At 44.0% G+C, this 14,978-nt stretch overlaps 2 protein-coding genes across 10 annotated transcripts in view; one reads left to right on the top strand and one right to left on the bottom strand.

Moving 5' to 3' along the window:
* The window catches only part of TSTD2 (thiosulfate sulfurtransferase like domain containing 2), a 33,481-nt gene extending 30,441 nt beyond the window's left edge, over positions 1-3,040 (top strand). For all 6 annotated transcript variants that reach the window (XM_005581239.4, XM_074017026.1, XM_074017024.1 and 3 more), the window contains one exon: positions 371-3,040. In XM_005581239.4, coding sequence (XP_005581296.2) covers positions 371-669 — 299 coding nt within the window. In that variant the 3' untranslated portion in view covers positions 670-3,040. The remainder of the gene's footprint in view (positions 1-370) is intronic.
* The window catches only part of TMOD1 (tropomodulin 1), a 92,281-nt gene continuing 78,690 nt past the window's right edge, over positions 1,388-14,978 (bottom strand). Inside the window, exons 9-11 of one of the 4 annotated variants that reach the window (XM_045373499.3) lie at positions 11,672-11,816; positions 4,316-4,380; positions 1,871-3,487 (exon numbers count right to left, since the gene is read on the bottom strand). In XM_045373499.3, the coding sequence (XP_045229434.1) occupies positions 4,316-4,380; positions 11,672-11,816 (210 nt within the window). In that variant the 3' untranslated portion in view covers positions 1,871-3,487. Of the gene's footprint in view, positions 3,488-4,315; positions 4,381-11,671; positions 11,817-14,978 lie in introns of all 4 variants that reach the window. The other 3 variants (XM_074017030.1, XM_045373498.3, XM_074017029.1) reach the window with 3 other exon arrangements.

Raw genomic sequence — 14,978 nt, forward strand, 5'->3', positions numbered from 1 at the left:
AAAGGGAATGATCAAAGGGGAGAAGGCCACTTAACAAGGGGGTTGGGAGGTGGTTGGCCATCTTTGGAATAGCTGGTGAGAGAGAGAAACTTTCATTACCATCTAGTTACCACCTGTTCTCTAGATGGGAAAAAGGAAAAAAAAGTAAATACTGGAAGCAGACAGTTCCCAGAAGTCACCCCCCCAAAAAAATAAGCTGCGTGGTGGGGGTGGTGGTTGGTTGTTATTGCTGGAAGACAGAAGACTTACTATTTGGAAACCTTCCCCGGGTTCCACAGATCTTTGAGATTCTAGTCAGCAGAGGGAGCAATGCCTGTCCACATGTGTGTGAACGCATGTGTTTATAATGATGGTTTTCCTTCCTCCCCAGAGTGTTCATACTGTGGAGCCCAGTGGGACCAGTATAAACTCTGCTCCACTCTCCAGTGCCGTCAGCTCGTTTTGACCTGCCCTGCCTGTCAAGGACAAGGATTCACAGCCTGTTGTGTCACATGTCAAGACAAGGGGAGCAGGAAAGCTTCAGGCCCTACGCAAGACAACTTTAAAGAGGAATGCGAGTGCACAGCCAGACGGCCACGCATACCTAGGGAACTTTCGCGGCATGTGCAACAGCCGGTGAGCCCAGAGCCAGGGCCTGATGCTGCTGAGGATGGGCCAGTGCTTGCGTGAGCAGCACCTTTGGCATTTTCCCAGGCCCTCGGTAAAAGTAGGTTTGGGGTGACCATACAGAGAAAGCATGGCGAGGCTGCAGAAACAGAGAAATCGGGATACTTCAGTGTTGGCCACTGCCGCTATGGCAGCCGTCTGCACTTCACAGCGGGAGGGGAGGAGTTGCGTTGTCTACCACTTACCTGAGACATTCTGATTTGGATGATGCTAGAGCACAGAAAAAAGGTGAGCTGCGTGCGATCCCAAAGCTGCTGAGGGATAGTACCTGAGCCTGGTGGCCACAGCATGCCCTTTCTTTGCCATGCAGCTGGGGCTTTTAGTAGTCATTGTCCTTGTCAGCAGACCTTCTACCCTGGTGGCAAACATGTGAAAGCTGTGGCCCTGGGAGTGGCCTCCTAAAACAAGCCACTAAGGTCATCTGCCATCTACCCTTAACCTCTGTCTCTCGCCTGAGGGGAATCTGCAAGCTGTGCATTGGGCTTACCTCCTGCTTTTGTAGAAATAACCATCCTTTGGTATACATGGAGGATAGTTCCAGAACGCCTGAGTATATAAAAACCCATGCATACTCAAGTGCCACAGTGGGCTCTACAGAACCCACGTATGTGATAAATCAGCCCTCCATGTACACAGGTTTCCTGCCAGTACTGTATTTTCAACCTGCATGGTTGAAAAAAATCCATATGTAAGTGCAGCCATGCAGTTCAAACCCATATTGTTCAAGGGTCAACTACAGTTTATTGGAACAGCCACACCCATTCCTTTACACATGATCTACGGCAGAATTGAATAGTTGGAACAGACACGATATGGCCTGCAAAATCTGAAATATGTACTGTCTGGCCTTTTACTGAAAAGTTTGCCAGCCCCTGGTCTAGACCAGCAACTCATCTGATAGAGGCAGAGGTGGCCTTAAAGATGTGGCCTTCTTCATTTTCTGTTGGTTTGGTTTCTATGAGAGGTTTCCTCTAATAGCTCTGCTTTCCCCAGCACTTACTCTCTTAGCTTTTAAATGTTCTCTCGGAGCTTCATATAAGCTCGATGACATTTGAGCCACAGTTTTTAGATCAGCACCTGGAATACATGACACATTCTTACTGAGGTCATCCAGCACTGCCATGGTGGCTGCCCAGTCTTCTGGCCAGTGTGCCAGGCACATGTCCCTGTCACACAGGTTCCAAGAAACACATACGCAGCCATACATAGACCAACAGATTTAATATTATATTGCAGTTGTCAGCGATGCAGAATGCAGCTGCAATTGTGTTTTAAGGAGAAGCCAAGTGGGGATGGTTGTCCCTGCAACATGGTGCCACTCCTGGGCCATGTGCAGCCTCAGTGGACACTCTTCCATAGTGCTGAGGCCCTGGCCCCACCTCCAGTTACCCTGTACTGCCTACTGCCTTACAGTTCAGTGTGCAGGCCTTCACCTTTTCATTACTAGCCTCTCTGCTCAGTGCTCTGGAGTTCTTGACCTTGTCCTTTATCATGAGATTTGCTGAACTCACTAATGAAAATAACTCCCAAAAGCAACAAACAAAAATACTAGTTTAACTGGCACTGTGGTATGTTAAAAGGCACAAGGGCATTGTGGCTTAACACTTTTGCTGGATCCCAAGAGACGCACATGCTGTTAGAAACAGATCTGGCAGCAATACTAGTATTACGCTTCAGTGTAATCATCTTGGGGTGGTTTGGCCAGGATTTCCTAATTCCTTGATATCTGGATTTTCTTCACTGTTGTCCTGCAGAGGCTTAATATACAGATGTAAGATCAGCAGCGATTTGTCTAATAAGTGATGAGATCAGTAGCTGAAGTCTCTAAGCTGGGCCATTGCTAAACACCATAGCCATGTTGGACTGGAAATTTATCCCTCTAGTGTCTTACCTCACATAAGCCATTTGCCCACTGTGCAATATAGAAAGGTGTTTTCAAGTATTTGGTCATAGATTTTCACATCCATCATAAGGTTGGCATTCAATAAGGAAAAAGTTCTTTCTAACTCCAGTATTAAATTGTACATAAATCCCAGACATTTAAAGAACACTCTGGGACATGTTTGTTGCCTGGGATTGGTAATGAAAAGTTGGTTTTCAAAACTTGAAATTTCACCATTGGTTTTTTTTCCTATCATTTCTGCATATCCAGCAAAAGGAATCTCATGTTCTGTGATTCTTGGCAGAGTTCTGTGGCTTCAGTCTGTCTGTCTGTCCTGAGGGGAAAATTGTGTTATTGATCCAGTAATCAATTTGGCAACTTTAATCTTGAGGTTTTTAAAATTCCAAGGAGGGTTAATAAAGAATGATAATCTGTTTTATTTGCTAATAGCTAAGACAAATTTGTAATAAAGTGTTTTATAATACTTCAAAAGCATGTGGAAGAGTGTGCTGTTTCTGTCACACATTTTAAATGCACTTGAAACACCACACAGCAAGGCCATTGAAACTGGGCTCCTGGGGCTAAGTCGCTGCTGCTGGAACATCATCTTCAGTAAGATCTGCTGGTTTGGGGGCTTCTAGTTTTTAAATAATAACCAGACTCAACTTCTGTGACTAAAGAAAAACTTCACATTAACGATATTTTATAAAATTTTCAACTACAACCACTAGTCAGCCTAAAACCTTAGTGCATAAAGAACTGAACCACAAAAGGGTTTCGTGCTGCTGGCATTTTGCCTTCTGGTTTCCCCTGCAGAGTACAAGTCATCAATAGAACACGTCCAGTTCAAAGGCATGGTCTCCACCGCCACACACTAGACACCACTCCGGCACTTGGGAATGATGGGCCCAGTCAGGTCCGCAAGCCTCCTCTTCCTCACTGGAAAGGAATGGAGATAAGATATAAGGCACTTTTCCCTGTAGACCAGGGACCACCACTCTTGCTCTGAGAAAGCACTGTGAAGCCTCGCACTAATCAGTTAACAGAGTCTGACGTCTGTTGTTTTGAGAGGACAGTATATGTGAGTTGTACAACAGCCCTCCAGTTTGTCAGTGTTCATTGGTGAGGGTCTGTGGTAGTGGGGATTCATTCACAGGTAATCTGCTAAATGGCTGACCACGCAGTCCCAGTTTATAACTCGGCTATTTTCTTTGTTTACAGAAACCCCAGTTGAAGATCTTTACTCCAGTTCAGATAAGAGTTAAAAGTTTAGTCTTCTTAATGAGATTAGGGTCTTAACCAGGTGGAAACATTTCCCCCAGCTATGTCTGGGAGCTCCTGGCCTACCTTCTGCCTATGTGAATGAGAGTTTCCACCCCAAAGATTACCCTGCAGTATCTGTATCCCCTTATGTTCAACCTTGCCATTTTCCCCGGGGGCAAGACAGTTAAGCTCAACACTGTTCAAGTGACAAAGTAGTTAAATGCCATAAAGAGGAAAGCACTAGCCAGGAGGTTGCAGGCTGGAGACGTTAGCTTAGAGGATGATGAGGATGCTGGGAGGGGCAGGAGGGGCTCTTTTGTCGTAATAAGGGAGAGTGTTTTGAAATTAATTGTAGTGTCTGCAGATGAAGACCAAGCAGCAAGCTCCATCAGCCACAAGAGAAAGGTCAAAGAAGTCTGTAGAGCCAGTAGGTGGCAGTCGAGAGGCCTGCTGGTGTGGCAGAGACAGGAAGCTATTGTGGAGGGAAAAAAAGTCTGTCTATACTTAGATGTCTTCAGGTTCCCGAGCTGAGGCGGTAGACCTGCAGCCACCAGATCGATGAATACGAGCTGCAACAAAAACCGAATCAGCTTGTGCATGACACTGGCCATACAAAGCAGACCCACAAGGGAGGTGAGGCCAGCCCAGTTCCTGAGATGATCAGAATGTCCGACTTCTTAGGGGTGGATGTGAGGGGACAAAAACCAAAACCCAAAGAGCACAAGAGGTTTGCTCAACATGACCACAGGGTTTACATGAACCAGACTTTTAAGCATCTCCACGGTAGTTGTGCAGGCATGCCCAGCAGGGCCATCCTCATTGCCTCATTGGAGCCCCTCCAATGCTGCTGGAATGTTTGTTACCATTCCCATTTTATGGATAGAGAAAGTATGGCAAGGAGGGTATATTTCTTTCTTAAAGCAATAAAGCTAGTAACCTTTTTTTTTTTTTTTTTTTTTTTTTTTGGAGATAAGAGTTTCACTCAACCAGACTGGAGTGCAGTGGCACAATCTTGGCTCACTGCAACCTCGCCTCCCAGGTTCAAGCAATTCTCCTGCGTCAGCCTCCTAAGTAGCTGGTATTACAGGTGCCCGCCACCACACATGGCTAATTGTTGTGATTTTAGTAGAGATGGAATTTCACCATGTTGGCCAGGCTGGTCTCGAACTCCTGACCTCAAGTGATCCACCCTCCTCAGCCTCTCAAAGTGCTGGGATTACAGGCGTGAGCCACCGCGCCCGGCTAGAACCAAGGCTTTTGACTCATCTTGAGCCTCAGTCCAGTGCCTCCCTCAGTAGATTTGAGCCTTGTGTGGGTAGGGTTTCCATATCCATATCTCATCTGATTCTCACAGGGAGGATTAGCTCCTTCTCCCTGCAGAAGAAAAGCCCCAGTCCCTGAAAGCTAGCAGCAGAGCCAGGACTGAAATCCAAGTCCCTGGCCTATGGTTGAGGGAACAGAAAGGACTCCAGGGCTTGACGCGGGGGTTCTTTTCCATTACTTGCCGTCATTGTGTACACTGGGTCAGATCTGTGTGTGCGGTTCCCCTGGCACTGGCCCTTTTTTTTTTTTTTTTTTTGAGATATAGTCTCACTCTGTCACCAGGCTGGAGTGCAGTGGCCCGATCTTGGCTCACTGCAGTCTCCGCCTCCTGAGTTCAAGCAATTCTCCTGCCTCAGCCTCCCAAGTAGCTGGTACTACAGGTATGGCATCGCCACGCCCAGCTAATTTTTTTGTATTTTTGGTAGAGACAGGGTTTCACCATGTTGGCCAGGATGGTCTTGATCTCCTGACCTCGTGATCTGACCGCCTCGGCCTCCCAAAGCGCTGGGAGTACAGGCGTGAGCCACCCCTCCTGGCCACCTGGCACTGGCTTTTTCAGGGACTGGATGGAGAGAAGGGAAAGGCATCCATTTATTCGGGTATTATTTTTTTTCCCTTTTTGATGATGAAGGAAGTTGAGGACAAGAGAGGGAAGTAACTTATTCCAAGTTACGAATAAGTCACAAAACTGGGAGTAAAAGCTGGGTCTCCCAGTATCCTCCTTAAATTCTGTCTGCTCTTTACTTTCTTAAAAAAACTCCTCACTGCTTATTGCAAGAGCCGGAGACTCCTTTTATTGTGAAAGCCAGAAGGGCTCTCCAGTCGTCTGGACCAACCTCCATCTGCTACTTGAACTCCTCTGCCACTTCTTGCCAAATTTGAACATTTCCATCATGTTTTTGGAAAGCACTTTCTATTCATTTAAATATTCAGCAGCATGTACTGAGTGCTGTGTGCCAAGCACAAGAATCAGAAGTAAAGACACAGCATAACAGGGACCAAGATATACAATATTTGAGAACTACTGTTGGATAAATATGAAGTATTAGAGATGCCCTGGCAGATCTCTGAGGTATGAGAGGCATAAAGAAGGAAGTGGTCAGACCTTCCCAGGATGGCAGCTAACGGGTCAACTGAATTTTAAACAACGAAAAAGTAGAGGATAGGAAGGTTGGGGGCATTGGAAGTAACGACTCTCTAAGGGTAAGTTTTTCCTTGGTCACTTGGGGGCACTCAGGCTACCTGGAATGGTACTAACATGGCACAGGGATGGCTTCTTGAGGATGTCAATAGATGATGTCCTGATGGGACCATCTCCCAATGTGGGGCGCCCAGGCACTGGAGCCAGATTGCCAGTTCAAATCCTGGTCCTGCCCACGGATTGTGGGTAACGTTAATTGCCTACTTCTCTAGACTTCTGTTTCCTTCTTGTAAAGCGTGGATAACAATAGCACCTGTCTCACCTGGTTGTGGGGAGGACTACATGAGCTAATGAGATGGGAAGTGTTCAGAACAGTCTCTGACACACAGTAAGTGCCATGAAAGAGTCAGCTATTATTAAGAGACTTGGGAGTCATGTCAAGGGGCCTGACTGAGAGCAATGGGAGCCCAGTGACGGTTCTAAGTGGAGGGGTGACAACGCAAGCTTTGGAAGGAGACTGGAGATGAGTGCCAGGGGTGCCTTCCCTGGAGGAGCTGGGGGCCTGAGGACGTTGGAGGAGATGAGTGTGATGAGGGCTCAACATGGGGCAGGACACTGGGACTGGCAAGGAGGTGACTGGCTGACTGGGATGGAGGCAACATTTAGGAACAGGCCCAGATTCTGGCTTGGATGGCTGTGAGGAAAGGAATAGGCTTTTCTTTTTTTCTTGCTTTTTTTTTTTTTAGATGGAGTTTTGTTCTTGTTGCCCAGGCTGAAGTGCAATGGTGTGGTCTCAGTTCACTGCAACCTTCGCCTCCCAGGTTCAAGCGATTCTCCTGCCTCAGCCTCCCAAGGAGCTGGGATTACAGGCGCCTGCCACCAAGCCCGGCTAATTTTTTTGTATTTTTAGTAGAGACAGTGTTTCACCATGTTGGCCAGGCTGGGCTCGAACTCCTGACCTCAAGTGATCTGCCTGCCTCGGCCTCCCAAAGTGCTGGGATTACAGGTGTGAGCCACCGTGCCTGGCTGCCTTTTCTGAGATAGGTTGAGGGACTATGATGAAACTGATTTGGGATCCAGCAATCCCACTTCTGGATATTTACCCAAAATATTTAAAATCAGTTGAAAAGATGTTTCACTCCATGTTGATTACAGCATCATTCACAATACCCAAAATAAGGAATCAACCTAAGTGTCTATCAACAAGAATGGATAAAGAAACTGAGGGATATGTGCACAATGGAATACGATTCAGCCTTTCCTTTAAAAAAAAAAAAAAAAAAAAAAAAAAAAAAAAAAAGATTTGTTCATTTGCAACCACATGAATGGAATTGGAGAACATTATACTAAGTGAAATAAGCCAGGCACAAAAAGACAAATTATATGTGGAATCTAAAACAATCGAACTCATAGAAGCAGGGAGTAAAATTGTCATTACAAAAGCTATGGGCGGGGGAATGGGGAGATAATGGCCACAGGATATAAAAATCTCAGTTGGACAAGAGGAATAAGGTGTTTTTTAAAGCTCTATTACACAGCATGGTGAATATAGCTAATAATAGTGTATTATACATTTCAAAATTGCTAAAAATAACCGTTCTCACCACAAAAAAGTATTTGAGGTGATGATATGCTAATTCACTTAATTTTTCCACATCATATTCATAAATCATAACAGCAATTTGTATCACATAAATATACACAATTACAAATTGTCAATTGACAATACATTTTATTAGAAATTGCTTTGCAGTGTGCTGTCTGGGCTGCTTGCTGCAAAGGTCTTCCCTGAGAATATTGTAAAATGGTGACTTTCCCAGGAAGGGCTGTTTTCTGCTTTTAAACACATTACTGTCCCTCCACACGATACCCCAGCCCACACAACTGTCAACTCAGAGGCTGCAATTCAGACTTTCTAAGTAGAGAGAGCTGCAGTGGCAGATATAGAGGACCTGAGTACCATGCTTGGCCTGGCTTTTTGCTATAAATAGTGTGGAGATGACAGTCATCTGAGGTATTGCTGTGGGAAAACGCAGATGGTATCCACAGCTTAGCTCCGCCCTGGCGCCCTGCAATCACGGAACACTCTCTTTAGAGCTTGGTGCACAGGGTGAGGAGGATCAAAGACGCACTGGTCAGGACGCATCCTGGGCATACAGCCTGTCTGCAGAGCCAGTCCCTGTCCCCATAGCCTTGGGGACTGAATGTCCCTCAAGGAGGAGCCCAAGTACTGCAGAGGCCCCAGCCATGGGCAGAGGGCCAGCAGAGGCAGGTGAGAGTGAGCAGGAGGCCTGAGAGGCCTGCTCGCATCCCAATCTGTGCTCCCTGCTGCCAGGCCTGCTAACAGTCTCACTCTCAAGGAGGAGCTGGCAGGAGGCTTTTACGATACAAATATTCAGTTGGAAAACATGAAGTCTGTCTACTTCATTGTGGCATTAACGTAGGATGCAAATAACCTGTTGTAAAGTCAGGAGGAAGCTGATGCACTGCCATAAACAAACATTTCTCTCAGAAAAATTAGCAGATGGGCGCAAATATCATTTTAAAGCTAGAGAGCCTACATCACCAAGTAGCACTCTGTTCCCTGTAATCACTGAGATGATTCATCTCTAATTCCTTCTGTAGGAAACCCCAAGGGAGCAGCTGCCCACAGTTCCCTGGGGTAACCCAGAGGCCCATTTTTATCACCTGGCATCACCATCCCGCAAACTGCCACAGTTTCTGCTTCCTGCCTGCTTCCATCACCAGGCCCCTGAGCTTGACATTAAAGGCCTTGGGCTGCAGCCACACACACACCTACCCAGTCCCATTCCTTGTGAACATCCCATATACTTTCAGTTGTCCTGCCGTTGCTCATGCTGTTCCCTCTGCTGGGAATGCTCTTCTCGTCCTTCTTTGTGAACTCCTATTTTTCCTTCTAGGTCTTACTCCTTATAACAGTTCCTCCAGTCCTTTTAGATCCTTCTGTCTCTCCTCTGTACCCCCAGCACTACTTCATAATACTTCCAGAACCCCCAGAGGGATGCCTCTTGACCTCCTCCATCAACCTATCTCTTCCTTTCAAGGCTGGCTAAAGCCCCATCCCCAACCAGGATGCTTTGCCTAACTGGCCTCTGTCTCCATTAATCATTTCCTCACTTTGTTTAGATAGAATTTCTAGGCATTCTTGAATTTTTAGGCATGCCTTTGAGTGTTTTTCTTCCCCCTGAAAGGTTATAAAGCTTCTTCAGTCAGAGGTAGCCTTTCTGCTATCTCTGATTATCACCTAGCACGGTCCTAGGCACACGAAAGTTGCCCAGAAAATACTTACTGTCACTAACAGCTGGTGTGACTTGACTGAGCCGCTGCCTAGACCCCTACCCTCACTCCAGGCTCCAGTTTCTTTCTGAGGGAGCAGGAGGGATAAGCTCTAAGTCCTCCTGGCTCTACCATTCTACATTCTTATAATGGCCTCTGAAAGTTCTTGGTGATGGGAGTCAGGCCTGAATTTTGGACTCTCAGATTCACAGGACTGGGAGTTTTCAAAGTCCATTTTGTCCAACTCCTAGATGATTCTGGTATCCCCCTGCAGCACCTGTGACCTTTGCTCATCTAGAGCCTCTGTCCCCAGAAACAAGACCTCCAGACCATCATGCCATTGGAGGACAAAAACTGGGTTAGCCCACAGATAGGAGCCAAGGGGCACAGAAGAAACTTAACTGAGAGGGAAACAAACATGAGATGATTGCATATAGAATAGAAACTCAAGGCTTCTCCATGCTGGTACTGCAGCCAGATCACACCTGGACCAACAGAGGCTTCATTGCTGGCCTTCTCCAACAATTCAGTTTAGCTATGACATCTGTGATACAATATAATAATTATGATTCTTATTTGTGTTCGTTCTTATTTTAAGTAAGGACACTTCTGATAAACCAAGACTATGTGGACATTTTAAAAAATGAGCTTCTCTAAACCTGAGGCTCTACAAAATAGTAGCATTTGGAGTAAGCAATGAATGAATAGCCCCTGGGCTGTGACATCCTTAAAAGCAGGAACCTATAGAACTTTGGTATATGTTTGTGGAATTTAATAACTCAATCTAAAGTGTGTGTGTGAGTGTAAGTCCTGTGGTTATCTGTGCATGTAGGGTCTGTGCACACCTGCCCTGAGCATACACTCCTCCGCACTCATCTCCATTCATCGAGGGCTTCCAGGTAGTGACCTGGCCTCAGATAAATCACCAGGAAGTGACATACTTTGAGTGGAGCATTCGTATTAAGCTCTTTGCATTTTATTGAGGGTTGGAAACCATTGTGTAGAGCAGGTTTGAATCTGATGAAAAACTCACTGAAGATGCTGTCCTTTAAAACACAAGTTTATTTCACAATTTAGTCCCAGAAAGAAGCTTTTTTTTGTTGTTGTTCAAACTCATTATGCTTCCTTCTCTTCTGTGATAAGAATACTGTAACTTGGTTTGGCTTCCTCCTGCCTTGGTTCTAGGAAACTCAGGGCTGAATATAATCATCATTCATGTTAATGATATAGACCTACTGCTTTTCTTGGTTTTTTCCCTTCATGTTTTCCTATAGCCTTGTCAGTCACGCTCCCTTTGTTGAATGCTATATCAAATTCTTTTTTGGCAGCCAGCAGGAATATACATAAGCAATAACTACACAGAGCTTGTGAACAACTGGCATCTGCAAGTAAGATCATGATTGCTCAAACTTTTCATTCAGTTGACTTATATGCCTATTTGTTCATATAGGTATATGATAAGTGTTCATCATCAAAAAATATTGTGATACTTTCATTTTCTTAAATTTTTTCTTTTTAAAAATTTCCTGATGTCTCCTTCATAATTATTTTTCCTTTTAGAAGAAAAACTATGCCTTTAATTGAGATTAAATTAATATACCCTACTTTTACTTTACTATGAAGTTGATGTTTTCAACTTTTACCTTAAAATCAATGTGAAGTCTCCTAGGCTCGGGATTTTGGTAGTCCTGTTGGAAGGTAGTTTTGGGATTTGGGGCTAAATCTAGACTGTGTGACCTGGAGAGGACGCTATGAGTTCAGAGAAGGGTATTCAGAAGAGGAAATACTCCCAGGGAGCCCTGTGCTCTCCCAAACTTCAGTTCCTTCTGCGAACACACTTATGTGTGCTCTGGGCCCAGCCTGTGCTGAGCTGTGCTTTGAGGAGGAGAGGACTCAGCCTTAGCTCCTAAAGTCAAGGAGCTCATAGTCCAGGGTGGAGATGAGGTACAAACACAGAAAACAAGGAAGACGTGATCAATGTGAAAATCAAGGCTCAAGAAGACTCAGAGAGGCATCTACAGAATTTTCCTTGACATCCCCAGCACAGGTGGAGGGAATAACAGGTCTGTGGGCAGGGCAGGGAGTATATTTCTACTCACCAAGGTCATTGTTGTTCATCATTGCGTTGGATGCCCGAAGCCGGGGTCCCTGCTGGGTAAAGTGGTAGCCGAATTTGAGAAGCGTTGCGTTTTTTTCCAACATGCTCACGATCTCCATTTCCACTTTGTTGCCCAGGGGCTGGCTCTTTGGTCAAAAAAACAAAACAAAATAAACAAAACAAAACAAAACGCAATAATCACCACTCATTCCACATGTACAGTGCCTAAACCACGTTTACCTGTGGAAACTCTTGAGTAGTGGGAGGGGATTTTGGCCTCCTCTCCAAGGTAGGGAAATGGAAGTTTAGAGAGGTTGAAAGGTCACACAGCCAGGAGAAAATGAGCTGGGATTCACATTCAGGTCTGCTGGATGCCAAGAACAGATCTTTTCACTGCTTTACAACAGCCTCTCTCTGAGCAGGTGCCCAAGTAAGAGCTCCACGACAGAAGAATATTTGAAGGAGGACCTTCAATCATCTAGTCCTAAGGAGACTTTTAAAATCCTGCTGTCCAGGCTACACCCCATACTATCTGAATCAGAATCTCTGGGCAGTGGGACTCTGATGGCTGTGTTTTTAAAAACTTCGCAGGAGATTTCAATATGCACCCAAGTTTGATAAACAGTAATTTAGTCTCTTCAAATCATAAATGAAAAAAGTGAGGCCCAGAGAAGGAAAAAGGGTTTTCCCAAGATCACATAGTAAGTTGACAATGCCAAAGTTAGCTTTCTAAAGCCCCATTCTGATCATATTATTAATAGTTCCCTGCCCCCAAATCTATAGTGAGCATCTGACAAAGATACAAAGAAAAAAAATCGGAACGATCCGACAGTGTTGGGAAGGATATGATGAGGATGTTCATCAGTCTCAGTTATAATAGTGGGAGGAAAAGGGAAATAATTCATTAAGAGGCCAGGCACAGTGGCTCATGCCTATTATCCTAGCACTTTGGGAGGCCAAGGCAGGCAGATTGCCTCAGCTGAGGAGTTCGAGACCACCCTGGGCAACATGGTGAAACCCCGTCTCTACTAAAAATACAAAAAAAATTAGCCGGGTACGGTAGCGGGCACCTGTAGTCCCAGCTACTCGGGAGGCTGAGGCAGGAGAATCGCTTGAACCTGGGAGATGGAGGTTGTAGGGAGCCGAGAGTGTGCCACTGCACTCCACCCCAGGAGACAGAGCGAGACTCTGTCTCCAGAAAACAATAATAAATAAATAAAAATTGAAAGAAAAAGAATTCATCAAGAGAGTTGCTCACATAAATGATACCGCAACATTACTAAATAGAATGTGGGCAGCTCTAAAATGATGGTGCAAATCTGTGACCATGAGCATGGAAAGACGGCCATGAACCAATATTTAATGAAAAAAAAACCCTGGTCACAAAATAGATGATTTGTATGTAAGGTTATCTATATTTTCCCCATATATACATAATGCAGAAAAAAAACTTTGAAGGATATTGATAATGGTGGGATTTGGGGAGAAAGTTTTTGTTTTCTCCTTTATATCTTACTGTATTGTTTAGATTTTCTATTACCATATATAATAAAATAATGAAACATAAATATAATCTTAAACAGGTTGTAAAAGACAGAAAGCTAACATCATACTTAATGGTTAAAGACTGAAAGTTTTTCCCCCAAGACTAGGAACAAGATAAGGAGGTTAGGTTTCACCAACATTTTACTGGGGGGTCTAGACAGGATAATTAAGCAAGAAAAATAAATAAAATGCTTCCAGACTGCAAAGGAAAAAGTAAAACTATCTGTATTTGCAGATAATATAATGTTGTATATAGAAAATTCTAAGGAATACACACACACTCTTACACAAAATTAGTGAGTTCGGGCTGGGCGCAGTGGCTCATGCCTGTAATCCCAGCACTTTGGGAGGCCGAGATGGGTGAATCATGAGGTCAAGAGGTCAAGACCATCCTGGACAACATGGTGAAACCATGTCTCTACTAAAAAAAATAAAAATACAAAAATTAGCTGGACGTGGCACACACCTGTAGTCCCAGTTACTCAGGAGGCTGAGGCAGGAGAACCTGGGAGGCAGAGATTGCAGTGAGCAAAGATCTCACCACTGCACTCTAGCCTGGTGACAGAATGCGAAGCGACGCTGTCTCAAAAAAAAAAAAAAAATAGTGAATTTGGCAAAATTACAGAATATAAGATCAATACACAAAAATCAGTTGTATTTCTATACACTAGCAATAAGCAATCTGAAAATGAACCTGAGAGAATAATTCAATTTATAATAACATAAAAAATATTAATTCTTCTTCTTTTTTTTTTTTTTTTTGAGACAGAGTCTCACCCTTGTTTAGGCTGGAGTGCAGTGGTGCGATCTTGGCTCACCACAACCTCTGCCTCCTGGGTTCAAGCAATTCTCCTGCCTCAGCTTCCTGAGTACCTGGGATTGCAGGCGCGCACCACCATACCTGGCTAATTTTTGTATTTTTAGTAGAGATGGGGTTTTGCCATGTTGGCCAGGCTGCTTTCAAACTCCTGACCTTGGGTGATCCACCTGCCTCAGCCAGAGTTCTGGGATTACAGGCATGAGCCACTGTGCATGGCCATAAAGAATAAAATACTAATTCTAACTTCTTTTGTTAGAAATAAATCTAACAAAAGAAGTATATATATGACTGTATATATAAGTAAAGACTTGTATATTGAAAACTATAAAACAACACTGAAATACATTAAAGAAGACCTAAATAAATATAAAAACATCCTATGGATCTTAAGTCTTCATGGATCAGAAGACTTAATATTGTTAATATTGCAATATTACCAAATTGATTAAAAGAGTCAATGCCATCCTTATCAAAACTCCAGGTGCCTTTTTTTTTTTTTTTTCCAGAAATAGACAAGCTGATCCTAAAATTCACATGAAAATGAAAGGAACCCAAAATAGCCAAAACAATCTTGGAAAAGAGGGACAAAGTTGGAGAACTCACATTTCCTGATTTCAAAATTGCTACCAAGTTATAGTAATTAAGACTTTGTGGTACTGGCATAAGGTAGATATATAGATGAATGGAATAGAAAGTCCAGAAATAAACCCACACATCTACAGACAATTTCTTTTCAAAAAGAACATCAAGACAATTCAATGGGGAAAAATTATCTTCTCAAGAAATGGTGCTGAGACAACTAGATATCCACATGTGAAAGAACGAATTTAGACACTACAAACAATACATAAAAATTAACTCAAAATAGATCAAAGACCTAAATGTAAGTGCTAAAACTATGAAACTATGATGAAAACATAGGTGTAAGTTTTTTGTGACCTTG

The sequence above is a fragment of the Macaca fascicularis genome, chromosome 15 (genome assembly GCF_037993035.2).
Source record: "Macaca fascicularis isolate 582-1 chromosome 15, T2T-MFA8v1.1".
NCBI classification, from domain to species: Eukaryota; Metazoa; Chordata; class Mammalia; order Primates; family Cercopithecidae; genus Macaca; species Macaca fascicularis.